Source organism: Hemitrygon akajei, chromosome 15, assembly GCF_048418815.1.
Source record: "Hemitrygon akajei chromosome 15, sHemAka1.3, whole genome shotgun sequence".
Taxonomy (NCBI): Eukaryota; Metazoa; Chordata; class Chondrichthyes; order Myliobatiformes; family Dasyatidae; genus Hemitrygon; species Hemitrygon akajei.
Window position 1 is genome coordinate 18,374,258 of NC_133138.1, and position 14,297 is coordinate 18,388,554.

The 14,297-nt window shown below is 39.4% G+C and overlaps 1 protein-coding gene across 6 annotated transcripts in view; it reads right to left on the reverse strand.

The window, feature by feature from the left end:
* aff4 (AF4/FMR2 family, member 4) overlaps positions 1–14,297 on the reverse strand; it is a 117,848-nt gene that overhangs the window by 13,349 nt on the left and 90,202 nt on the right. For all 6 annotated transcript variants that reach the window (XM_073067268.1, XM_073067267.1, XM_073067271.1 and 3 more), the window contains 5 exons: positions 12,215–12,473; positions 10,325–10,428; positions 7,562–7,625; positions 1,249–1,385; positions 1,068–1,139 (listed from right to left, as the gene is read on the reverse strand). In XM_073067268.1, coding sequence (XP_072923369.1) covers positions 1,068–1,139; positions 1,249–1,385; positions 7,562–7,625; positions 10,325–10,428; positions 12,215–12,473 — 636 coding nt within the window. The remainder of the gene's footprint in view (positions 1–1,067; positions 1,140–1,248; positions 1,386–7,561; positions 7,626–10,324; positions 10,429–12,214; positions 12,474–14,297) is intronic.

Sequence of the window (14,297 nt, forward strand, 5' to 3'; positions counted from 1 at the left end):
TGCACAGCTGCCCCTACATCAGCTCCCTCACTATCATTCAGGGCCCCAAACAGTCCATCCAGGTGACACTTCACCTGTGAGTCTGTTGGGGTCATCTACTGTATCTGGTGCTCCTGGTGTGGCCTGCTGTATATGGATGAGACCCGACGTAGATTGGGAGACTTTGTCAAGCAACTACACTCCATCTGCCAGAAAAAGCAGGATCTCCCAGTGGCCACCCATTTTAACTCCACTTCACATATGTCAGTCCATGGCCTCCTCTAACTGCTGTGATGATGCCACACACACATTGGAGGAGCAACATCTTATAGTCCATTTGGGTAGCCTCCGACTTAACAGCATGAATGTTGATTTCTCAAACATCTGGTAACTGCCCCACCCCCTTCAGTATTCCCATTTCACATTCCCCTCTCTCACCTCATCTCCTGAGCTACCTTCCTCTGGTGCTTTTCTTCCCTCCCTCCCTTCTGTCCTCTCTCATCAGATTTCCCCTTCTCCAGCCTTTACCTCTTCCACCAATCGACTTCCCAGCTCTTTACTTCACTCCTCCCCCTTTCTGATTTCACATATCAACTACTACCTTGTACTTCTTCCTCCCTTCCCCCAGCTTGTTACTCTGACTTTTCAGCTCTTTCTTTCCAGTCCTGATGAAGGGTTTTGGCCTGAAAAGTTGACTGTTTACTCTTTTCCACAGATGCTGCCTGGCCTGCTGAGCTCCCCCAGCATTTTGTGTGTATAACTTTGATTTTCAGCATCTGCAGATTTTCTCATCATTCTTCTTTTTCTCCACAAGTGTAAATAATCCACACAACCCCTTTGGCTTGTTATCATAATGTTTTGGTAGTAGCCAGTATCTGCATAAGCATTTAAGTTTTAAAGGGCAAAAGACCCAAGCTAATCCAATCGTTACTTGTGCACAGGAAACGTACTAAAACTGAAAATGGCTAGATGTGAATTTTATATCAAACCACACAATATTTTTGACGTTTGCACATTTAGAGATCTAGATTATGACATGATAAATATGCCTGCCAGCAATGAAGATGATCATGCAAGATTAAACCTACCACAAGACTGCCAACTTCTTGTCAGCTGCTGTAGCATCAGGTGCCATATGATTCTTTAACTTCATAGTGTATCTAGAAAATAAAAATATATCTTGAAATAATATGTTTTATTAAAAGTCACTTAGAATTTACTTATCTTTGTGTTAACTGTGTGCTACCCTGTTGTTGAGTGTTTACTTACTTGATAAGTTCCACTGTCTCAGCATACATTGGGAAAGGAGATTTGGCTTTCTGAGAATTTCGTTCCAAAGCGTTGCCACATTCAATGAAAGATACCACAGCATCAAGATAATATACTGCTTTTTCAAACCTGTCAGACTGCAAAACAGAAAGGAGTTCTTAAATAGATTAAAGCAATAAACCAAAGGTAAAAAAAGTCAGGAGTCTAACAAGTGTAAATGTTTATTTCATAAGTAAAGTTATATAGCTCAGAAACAGGGCCATTAGCCTAACAGGTTCACACTAATAAGTTACAAAAACCTACATAAAATAGTGCACCTTACTTCAGGAAGGAAACTGAAGTACCAGGAACAGAACACTCGATTAAAAGAGGAGATCTTAATTGAAGAGACACAAGAAAAAAATCTGGTCCTGATGCATTAAAACAGTCATGATGAAAGAAATGCTCAAAATAATGGGAAACAGTTTCCTTTAGAAGAATAAGTAAAGAAAATAGAACTGCGATAATATATAGTATGAAAAGAATATTCTGTCAGAAGCAATGCTGGAAGCATGATCTACATCTGTTCAACATGGAAGTGGATATTTTCAGAGATTGTGATAAAACATACTTGAAATTGGAGGTGGTAGAGAAGGTCTTCAATGAATACTTTGCTTTAGTATTCACCAGTGAGAGGGACTTTGATGAATGAGCGGTCAGCATAGAATAGCATAGGCTAATGTGCCGGGACATGTCAAGGCTAGGTGAAGAATATTAGGATAGGCAAGTCCCCAGGGTCAGAACGGAGAAAACGAGGGAAGAGATTGATGAAGGTGCATGTGGTGTACATGGATTTAAGACAGACATTTGACAAGGTTCTCTATGGTAGACTTATTCAGAAAGTCAGAATACATGGGATCCAAGGGAAAATAGCTGATTCGATTTGAAATTGGCTTGTCCACTAGTGGTAATCTGTAGGTATTTGTTCTGGGATCCCCGATCTTTGTGATTTTTATAAGTGACTTAGCTGAGGAAGTTACAAGGGTGGGATACTAAGCGTGACATAACATGACTACTGGTGTTGTGACAATGTAGAAGGCTGTCATAGGCTTTAATGGGACAGTGATAGGAGAAGAGCCAGACTGAGAAGTGGGAGATAGAGAAGAGTGAAATGATATACTTTGAAAGGTTGAACTTGAAAGAGGGTATACGGTTAATGGCAGGATTCTTAGCAGTGTGGAGGAACGGGGGGGGGGGGGGGGGTGGGGGGGGAGATCTTAGGGTCCATGTCCATATACACCTCAAAGTTGCTGCGTGTTGATAGGATTGTAAAGGTGTATGGTGTGGTAGTAAGTTGCAAAGTATTTTGCAGGTCTATAACACCTCTGGGTGGACCACACTTGGAGTATTATATTCAGTTCTGTTCACCTGATGCGCAAAAAGCTTTAGAGAGAGTGCGGAGATTTACTAGCACACTGCTTGGAGTTGAGAGCATGTCTTAAGAGGAAAAGTAGGGTGAGCTCAGACTTCCTCTTTGAAGCAAAAGAGGATGAGAGGTGATTTGATAGAGGCAAATAAGTTAAGTAGTACAGATCAAGTGGACAACCAGAGACTTTTTGCCACTCAGCAGCAATGGCTAATACAAGGCATAATTTTAAGGTGCATGGAGGAAAGTATAGCAGGGATGTCAAAGGTAGGTTTTTTTCCCCAACATGCAAGGAGTGTTAAGTGCATGGGTGTAGTGCCTGGGTGTAGGTACAGTCGGCCCTCCTTATCCGCGGGTTCCACATGCGCGGATTCAGCCAACCGTGGATCGGGAAAACCTGGAAGTTCTCTCTCCAGCACTTGTTGTTTAAGCATTGTTTGCATCGTGTCTCGTTCACTCACTACTTGTGTTGTGAGCGAGAGGAAGGAGTTTAAGGCTATTAAGGGATTGCTGGCTAGCTACAGCCTTAAGAATTTAAAGATTATAGGAGAATCTGGATCGGCTGATGCTGAGGTGGCATCAGTGTTCCCAGAAGAGCTACAATGGTTGCGACTGTACTGAACATGTACAGACTTTTTTTTCTTGTCATTATTCCCTAAACAATACAGTATAACAACTATTTACATAGCATTCACATTGTATTAGGGATTATAACCATATAACAATTACAGCACGGAAACAGGCCATCTCGGTCCTTCTGGTCCGTGCCGAATGCTTACTCTCACCTAATCCCACTGACCTGCACTCAGCCCATAACCCTCCATTCCTTTCCTGTCCATATACCTATCCAATTTTGCTTTAAATGACAATATTGAACCTGCCTCTACCACTTCTACTGGAAGCTCATTCCACACAGCTACCACTCTGAGTAAAGAAATTCCCCCTCATGTTACCCTGAAACTTTTGCCCCCTAAGTCTCAACTCATGTCCTCTTGTTTGAATCTCCCCTGCTCTCAATGGAAAAAGCCTATCCACGTCAACTCTATCTATCCCCCTCATAATTTTAAATACCTCTATCAAGTCCCCCCTCAACCTTCTACGCTCCAAAGAATAAAGACCTAACTTGTTCAACCTTTCCCTGTAACTCAGGTGCTGAAACCAAGGTAACATTCTAGTAAATCTTCTCTGTGCTCTCTCTATTTTGTTGACATCTTTCCTATAATTCGGTGACCAAAACTGTACACAATACTCCAAATTTGGCCTTACCAATGCTTTGTACAATTTTAATATTACATCCTAACTCCTATACTCAATGCTCTGATTTATAAAGGCCAACATACCAAAAGCTTTCTTCACCACCCTATCCACATGAGATTCCACCTTCAGGGAACTATGCACCATTATTCCTAGATCACTCTGTCCTACTGCATTCTTCAATGCCCTACCATTTACCATGTACGTCCTATTTGGATTATTCCTACCAAAATGTAGCACCTCACACTTATCAGCATTAAACTCCATCTGCCACTGCTCAGCCCACTCTTCTAACTGGCCTGAGCCTCTCTGCAAACTTTGAAAACCTACTTTATTATCCACAACACCACCTACCTTAGTATCATCTGCATACTTACTAATCCAATTTACCACCCCATCATTCCAGATCATTAACGTATATGACAAACAACATTGGACCCAGTACAGATCTCTGAGGCACACCACTAGTCACCGGCCTCCAACCTGACAAACAGTTATCCACCACTACTCTCTAGCATCTCCCATCCAGCCACTGTTGAATCCATTTTACTACTTCAATATTAATACCTAACGATTAAACATTCCGTGCGGAACCTTGTCAAAGGTCTTACTGAAGTCCATGTAGACAACATCCACTGCTTTACCCTCGTCAACTTTCCTCATAACCTCTTCAAAAAATTCAATAAGATTTGTCAAACATGACCTTCCACGCACAAATCCATGTTGACTGTTCCTAATCAGACCCTGTCTATCCAGATAATTATATGTACCATCTCTAAGAATACTTTCCATTAATTTACCCACCACTGACGTCAAACTGACAGGCCTATAATTGCTAGGTCTACTCTTAGAACCCTTTTTAAACAATGGAACCACATGAGCAATACGCCAATCCTCCGGCACCATCCCCGTTTCTAATGACATTTGAAATATGTCTGTCAGAGCTCCTGCTATTTCTACACTAACCTCCCTCAAGGTCCTAGGGAATATCCTGTCAGGATCCGGAGATTTATCCACTTTTATATTCCTTAAAAGCGCCAGTACTTCCTCCTCTTTAATCGTCAAAGTTTCCATAACTTCCCTACTTGCTTCCCTTACCTTACACAATTCTATATCCTTCTCCTTAGTGAATACCGAAGAAAAGAAACTGTTCAAAATCTCCTCCATCTCTTTTGGCTCCACACATAGCTGTCCACTCTGATTCTCTAAGGGACCAATTTTATCCCTCATTATGCTTTTACTATTAATATAACTGTAGAAACCCTTTGGATTTATTTTCACCTTACTTGCAAAAGCAACCTTGTATCTTCTTTTAGCTTTTCTAATTTCTTTCTTAAGATTCTTCTTATGTTCCTTGAGCACCTCATTTACTCCATGCTGCCTATATTTATTGTAGATATCTTTCTAACCAAGTTTCCAATATCCCTTGAAAACCATGGCTCTCTCAAACTTTTAACCTTTCCTTTCAACCTAACAGGAACATAAAGATTCTGCACCCTCAAAATTTCACCTTTAAATGACCGCCATTTCTCTATTACATCCTTCGCATAAAACAAATTGTCCCAATCCATTCCTTCTAAATCCTTTCACATTGCCTCAAAGTTAGCCTTTCTCCAATCAAAAATCTCAACCCTGGGTCCAGTCCTATCCTTCTCCATAATTATATTGAAACTAACATTATAAGTAATCTAGAGATGATTTAAAGTATACGGGAGGATATGCGTAGGTTATATGCAAATACTACGCCAGTTTAAATAAGGGACTTGAGCATCCGTGTTTTTTGGTATCTGCGGGGGATCCTGGAATCAGTCCCCACGGATAAAGAGGGCTGAATGTAGTGGCACATACATTAGGAACATACAAGAGATTCTTGGATAGGCACATGGATGAAAGAAAAAATGGAGGGCTGTGTGAGAGAGAAGGGTTAGACTGGAGTACAGTAAAACTCAGTACAATATCATGAGTGAAGGGCCTGTCTGTTCTATGTTCTATGTACTAACATCAGCAAGCAATACAGTAAATTGAAGAACAAATATATTTAATATTAAATTTTGTCTGTATGTCAAGAATTATGCATATTAACACCCTGGGAAAGGGTTCACTGCTAATGTAATGGTTTCTCTGTAGTAACAATGTTTGGGTTATGACCAGAGATAATGGCAGCTTTGGAATGTGGGCTGGCCAATGAGGGGAGGCATTTTTCTTTCTTATGTGCCTGAGAGAAGTGATTTCGTGGGCTTTTGGATCGGGAGAATATAGAGACAGAAGATACCAGAATGGGGAAGTCAGACTGCAGGACTGAGTGGACTTGGAATGGGGTCAGGAGTCAACGACGCCTGGGGGAAATCGACGGAGAACAAACAAATGGGAAAACAGTGAGCTCCAACATGCGCATTAGACTGTCTCATTAAAATGGGACCTTTTTTTTGCTTTCTTTACGAACCCTATAGTCAAATTAAGAATTATAAAGCTCAATCGTTTAATTGCATATTGTGTACTGTTTGTTATTTTGTGGTATTGATTTGCAACAGGGGAACACGCAGCATCCATCCAAACAAGATTTCTCAAGCTGTCTCCCCCTAAATTAATGCAGCTAGCCAAACCTGAGGGTTACATGTAGTAAGAAAAACATTCCCATGGGCAAGTCAAGTTGATTATATACAAGCAGTGCCAAGAGCTGGATCTACAGTTCACATGTGAAAACGCTTTATAAATTATGAGAGTAGTTTATACCAGCAGTTTAAGTACTTATTGAACTTATCAATCACCCCTGCTATGGACCACTTCTGGAGGTCCAAGACGCCGACTTCTACAAAGAAAGGATCCGTATGCTCCACGACCGCTAGACTCATTGTGTAAATGTAGGAAAAATAAATGTGCTAGGTTTTCTAAAATTGACTCCTTCTACCTTATCAATCACCCCTCATATAATTTGCTATTCACTAAATAAAATTTTATAAATTAATTTCCTTACTGACAGCTCTAATTGAAAGAATGCTAACGATAACTGCAAACAATTTTTCCAAATTTTTATCATTTAGAAGATCATAAGCTGCAGGCTTCAAGTTCCTCAAAGTACAGCCCTCTACCCCCAAGTCGCATACAGTCTTCATTTGGAATTATATTACTATTCTTTCATAGACATTTGAAACAAAATCATGCAACTCTTGCTAATGGCATTGTGGAAGTACTTTTAACCACACACACACACACAAATGGAACAAGAAAACAGCCTTTTGAAACTTAGGGCATCTTTATGCAGTATCCAAGTCAACAACATAACCCTTCCAAAGTCAAAGAACATGCTGCATAACATCAAAAATATTAAAAGGAAATTACCTTTTAAAGTATGTTATTAATATAACTTATCATGCATCAGATAAAGTGGATCCAACATAAGCCATCTGCTAAACATGTTGTACCCATTACACATTTCCTTTAAATCTTACACATTTCAAAAAAAATTCAAAGGTGGCTAAAATCTTAATCACCATATTGCCATACTTTGCATTAAATTTGAGAGGAAGCAAATCTAACCACTATGGAATAACAGTCATTAAGCTGCAACATTACTTATCATCAACCGAGGCAGCTCAATTTGTTTGAGATGTTCTCATGAATTAAAAGAGGCAAAAATTATTAAGGCCTACTCACCAGTGCATCTGCATTGTGCTTAAGTTTCTTTGCTTCCTGAAGGTAATGATCTGCAGAATGTAACCTGAAAAAAATTAAGGCAAAAATAGTTTTTGATATTTGGTCATACATAAAATTTTATTATTGTTGTTAAAAATGACAATGAGAGTTTGGTTTGCAAGTTACATTGTAAAAGTATTTGCATATGCACCATAATAAATATTGAATAGGCTGGTCACAAACTCAATATATTTCTATACAAATTGAAATTGAATTTCCAGGCTTTTTTATATTAAAAAAAAAATCATTCTTCAGTACATAAGTGTAAAAGAGAACAAAATAATTGTTACTCCGGATCAGATACAACATACTGTTATGCCGTCGGCCCCCTCCTTTGTGAGAATCGCAAGAGCCCTAGTCGAGGGGGGGTCAGCTGACCCAAAAGAGGAAGAGACGTGCTGAATAGACACAGGAAAATGGGAGAGAGAGAGAGAGACCACGTTCTCCCAAGAAGCAGAATAAAGGTGACCTTGACTATTGTCTCATGGAGACCACGTGAAAAGCCCTCGGGCAAAGTGGGCTGGTTGAGAGAGAGAGATCGCATTACCTGCAATTTGATTGACACCTGCGATCCCGTGAAGAAGTATAAAGGAGGGTCTGAGGGGAGGGAACCCTCAGACGCACCCAGGAGACACCAAGGAAGCACGATATCGATTCCCTTGGGAGCGGGACGCCATTTTGAAGGAAGCCACGTGCGTTAGATTCCGAATTTGAATCTGTGGCTAGAGCCAACGAAAGACTGCTTTTAACTAACAACGAGGAAGTCTGCTCCCCTGATTCCAAGGATTTGCTCTGCCAAGACGATGGGCAAGTGTTTATCTTTTCTAAATCATCTCTCTCTCTACAACGTGAAAACCCCAGCAGTTCCCAAAAGGGAAAAGCCTGCAAACTTCTGAGTGACTTTTTATATTTCAATTGGACTCAGTATTACCCCTAGACAACTGTAGAGCTTATTTCTGATTGATTATGGTTACACCGGTGTTTTAGATTGAGTTTTGACGATGTATATGATCTGAATGTTTTGTATTAACCATACATTTGTGCCCTTTTTGAATAAAACGTTTGAAAATAGTAGCATCCGACTCAGCTGATCCATCTATCTTTGCTGGTAAGTTACCTGGTTACGGGGTTACGTAACAATACAAAAAACACAACTGAGTGTGGCCGAATATACATAAGATTAGCTTATGTACACAGACTGATTGTATGTACATAAAGCAACACTAGGTGCACAAGTACTCTTGGTAAAAGAAACTCTTCTAGGTAGCAGCAGGGCATGGGAAAACACAGTAAAACAGCCAGAAGTCCTGGCACATATTGGCACCAATGACATAAGAAGAAAAAGCGAGGAGGTCCTGAAGAGAGCATTTAGGGAGCTGGGTAGAAAACTGAAAACCAGGACCTCCAGTATATGGAATAAAGTATATAATCCTGTAGCACAGTTAAGAGATTGGCAGGTATGATGTTGTGGGCATCACTGAGTCATTGCCGAAAGATGATTATAGTTAGGAGCTTAATATCCAAGAATGCACACTGTATTGAAAGGACAGGCAAGTAAGCACAGAGGGTACCGTGGCTCTGTTGGTAAAAAAAATTAAATCCTTAGAGGTGACAAAAGATTGGAAAATGTAGAATCCTTGTGGGTAGAGTTAAGAAACTGCAAGGGTAAAAAGACCTTGATGAGAGTGATATACAGGCCTTCAAACTGTAGTCAGAATGTGGGCTACAAATTACAACAGGAGGTAGAAAAGGCATGTCAAAAGGGCAATGTTACAATAGTCATGGGAATTCCAATATGCAGACAGACTGGGAAAATAACTTTGCTGTTGATTTTGGATACCACGAGAGAGTATTTGTAAAATGCCTATGAGATGGCTTTTTAGAACAGCTTTATGGTTAAGCCCACTAGGGAAAAGACAATTCTGGATTGAGTGTTGTGTAATGAACCATGGTTGCTGCATTACAGGGTGATGTGCAGGATTTTGAGATGAGGTTCAGAATAGGTTCACTTGGATAGAAAATATTAACTACAAAGAAAAGTTAGACAAACTACAAGTTTCTTTGGAGTGGCTCAGCAGTATCTTACAGAAGTATATATCATTAAGGAAGGCTTAGATAGAATAGATAAGTGAGTATTTTTACCATGATGGTAATGTCAAATAATAGAGGATATAGCTTTAAATTGGTTTATTATTGTCACATGTACTTCAGCATGTTATTCATAAAGATCGTTTCATGATAACAGTGCATTAAGGTAGTACAAGGGAAATCAATAACAGAATGCAGAATAAAGTATTACTGGTGCAGAGAAAGTGCAGTGCAGACAGGCAATAACGTACATGACAATAACACGGTAGACTGTGAAGTTGACTCCATCTCATCTTACTGGGGACTGTTTAGTAGTCTTCTAACAGCAGGATAGAAACTATCCTTGAGCCAACAGTACTTGGTTTCAGACTTTTGTACCTTCTGTTCAATGGGAGGGAGGCAGAAGAGAGAATGCCCAGGAGTGAGCGGGGTCTTTGACAATGATGGAAGTAGATACAGTAAAAGTTTAAAAGGCACTTATGAACAGTTAGCAAGTTGAGAGATATAGACCATGTACAAGCAGATGTACAGTATAAACTGGCCTCATGGTTACCAAGTTTACTGTGGGCAGAAGGGACTGTTCCTGTGGTGTACTGTTCTACACTCCATTACCAGTGAAGTAACTATTACACTTACCGTTCATCAAAACTGAGCTTGGGCCGTCTTGACTTCAAACCATCTCCTGATGGTGCTGCTGACTGCAAAGGGTTCAAGCAGCTAACTGGATTTTTTTCTTGTGACTGATTAAAATAAAACCAATTAAACCATGAGTCCCAATGAATACCATTAAAACTGTAAGATGTTTAGAAAAAGTTCTACCTAAGAACAGATTTCTTGAACACATGGATATCTGGGATTCTAACAGCCATATTTCCACAACATTAGCAGGTAACACAAAAAATTAACTTTGCACCTGTTAAAATGTCCAGTCTCCTTTAATTTATTGTCACTCCAGATGACGATTTCATGCAAACTATTTGATAGCCAATATAACCTAGATCTCTTACTATTTTCAAGGAGTTTTACAGAAATGGTTTGAGATCAACTTCTTCTACAGCTGTTGAATGGCAGTATTGAGCCTCAGCCTAATTCCCTCTAATAGAAAAGTACCTCACAATAGTCCTGGATTTGAAAAATAGGAGAAAAAAAATATACATTTGCTCCCAATAACAGACTTTTTCCATCATGATTTCCATATTCAAAAAACTATTTTGGCGATGAAGACAAAAATCATTTTCATAAATAACTAACAAAAGTTGGTACAGCAGCAGAAACTGGTATAATGCAAAGGTCTGGTCCATCAGTACTTGATCCAATTATTCGCTAAATAGATTGTGTGTGAATACATTGATCTGAAATAAGTCTGTATGTTTGTTATGTGTACCTTTTGATGTTGTCAAATTTTTGGACAAATACACATGATGCATTGAGAATGTTAGTGAAGTTGGTCTCAGCTTCTTAAAAAAAAATGTCTGGACGCAGAAGGTTCATTGCCCTGTAAAGGCACTGGAAAATGCTGCCCATGTGTTGGTATACTTTCTATACTGATTAGACTGCTCAACTGCATTAAGTTGATAATTTCAGGACATTAAACCATCTATAATGAAACAATGCTAATAATTTGCAACCTTCTGTACAATTTCACTAAAAATATATGCAGCTGTAAGTTACAGATATGCTGATGTCAACTTCATGACCCCTGCCAAAATGGCAATGCCTTGAGTGGTTACACGGTCTAGCATGCAAAAATTCTACCACATTTAAAGGGGAAGAACATGCAGATGATGTCAAAATAAACCATGCTGATAAATCTTATCTAAGCTATGTCGCTATTGAAGTGTAATTTTTATGAACTTTTCAGAAGCAGAATTTCAAAAACAGATATATTTTCAAAGATTTAAAGATTAAAAAAACTAAATTTAATTTAAAAAGTGTAAATTGAGTTAACAGCTACACCTTTCAGATGCATGATTTGTGTGCCAGGCATCCCAGTACTAGCACCAATTCCTCACAAAGTTTTGAGGTCTGTGGCTTTAAGAGAAATATACAACTTCTGGTCTGTAATTCTAAAAAAAACTTGTGGATTAATTTCTATAATACTCTGCTGTTGCTTTTTTGTAATAGTATTTGCAGGAGGAGAGAACTACTTAAGTAATTTTAATCTGTATTATGGACCCTGCATTTATATTCCACCAATGGCTTCCATTTTATCCCCATTTATACATTTAGGTTTTGGCTTATTTTGGCTTTCTTACACAAGCTTCATTGTTCTAAGGAAACATGTAGTCAGTATGAGACATAGCAGATTATATTCCCACCCAGGTTGAGTACTGGCATGCAACTGTTGTGACTGCACATCATAGGATAGGCAAAATATTTCAAACACTGAACAATGTGTTCCAGAGCATGGAGGAACCATGAAAATGAGTGGAAAATAATCAGAAATTTGACCATAGCAACATATTAATAAATCAACATGCGGTGATATGACTTATAAATTCTGAAACTGAAACTCGGTTGACTCACTCGGTTTTCCTTTGGACGTGAGGATGTTTTATCATCCGTTTTCTTATGCTTGGAAGAGGAGGAACTGTTTTTGCTGCTATTACTGCTGCTACTAGTCTGCTTTAGGTTACTATTTTTGCTCTTTGAGGTTGATGCTGAATTGGCAGTTCTTTTACGATTTGGATGTTTATGCTCTGTTTTGGGTGTTTTTTGTCCAATGCTTGCAGATGGAGAAGATGGCGGCATCTTTTCTCTTTCAGTGATTGGTTTTGAAGAACTCCTTTAAAAAAAAACAAAGTTAAGATGTTAAATTACAGGAACCCATCCACCCCTGGATAATAAAGCTCTAGAAATCACCAGCGGTTAACAATGCGCTTATGTCAATTGTGCTCCGAGATCCTTCTCAATTAGTTTGTTTTTAATATTATTTGCTTGAAAATAATGTCGGGGAGCTCACTATGGAGTAAAATAATGGTGGTGCAATTGGCAAACATCCTTTACAATTTTGTTAGTAATTAAAGACAGAACATCAACTCCTTCAAATGTGCAGATTAATTTTGTTGTGGAATATGCTTTTGCTAGTAAAACCAGCATTTATCAATCATTCCTAATTGTCCATGAGATGATGGTGCTGAACTATCACTGACTTTTGCATTCCTTCAGGGGTAGTTTTGTTCAACTGGATAGAATGCGATTTTAAAGAACAGTCAATCAGGTTAACGTGGGTCTGGAGTCACTAACATGTCAGTCCCAACATTAGAGTTAGTGATACCTATTTAATTTTATTTAAATCCCATTACTACCAGAGTGTACTTTGCAGTTAAAATAGCTTTCTTTTGAGAAATAGTCACACTGGAAGCTTTCAGATGTACCAGAAAGTAACAGAGGTATACAGTCTTTATACATATTGTATCACTGACTGCCTCATGTATTGGATCTCAGTCCCCATCATTTTACTAGGACAAGAACACAAAACACACATACATGGAAAAATTTGGGGTCTAGGGATGCTGGGACAGAAGATAAGAGAGAAAAGCCTCTTCTTCAGATGAGCAGGAGCAGGATAATGATCTGGTGTACAGTGATTCAGCACAAGGCTTCGGCTCTCATATACAACTACATGAACAGCAGAGGATTACAGCCATCTTTTGGGATGATAACACATCATTGGTTGCTATGGTTAGTTGAGAACATATTGGAGAAATGAAAAAGACATTTTTTTCTTTTCCACCAGTCTTGAAGCTGATGACACGGCCATAGTGGGGTGTGTCAGGAATGGACAGGAGGAGGAGTATAGGAAACTGATACAGGACTTTGTGATATGGTGCAACTCAAACTACCTGCGTCTCAATATCACCAAGACCAAGGAGATGGTGGTGGACTTTAGAAGATCTAGGCCCCATATGGAGCCAGTGATCATTAATGGAGAACGTGTGGAGCAGGTTAAGACCTACAAGTATCTGGGAGTACAGTTAGACGAGAAGCTTGACTGGACTGCCAACACAGATGCCTTGTGCAGGAAGGCACAGAGTCGAATGTACTTCCTAAGAAGGTTGGCGTCATTCAATGTCTGTAGTGAGATGCTGAAGATGTTCTATAGAGCGCCCTCTTCTTTGTGGTGGCGTGTTGGGGAGGAAGCATTAAGAAGAGGGACGCCTCACGTCTTAATAAGCTGGTAAGGAAGGCGGGCTCTGTCGTGGGCAAAGTACTGGAGAGTTTAACATCGGTAGCTGAGCGAAGGGCGCTGAGTAGGCTACGGTCAATTATAGATAACTCTGAACATCCTCTACATAGCACCATCCAGAGACAGAGAAGCAGTTTCAGTGACAGGTTACTATCGATGCAATGCTCCTCAGACAGGATGAAGAGGTCAATACTCCCCAATGCCATTAGGCTTTACAATTCTACCGCCAGGACTTAAGAACTTTTTAAAAGCTATTATTAATGCTTTTTGAGACGGTGATTTAGATGCATATCATATTTTTTTTTACTGAGTTAAGTATTGTATGTAATTAGTTTTGCTACAACAAGTGTATGGGACATTGGAAAAAAAGTTGAATTTCCCCATGGGGATGAATAAAGTATCTATCTATCTATCTATCTG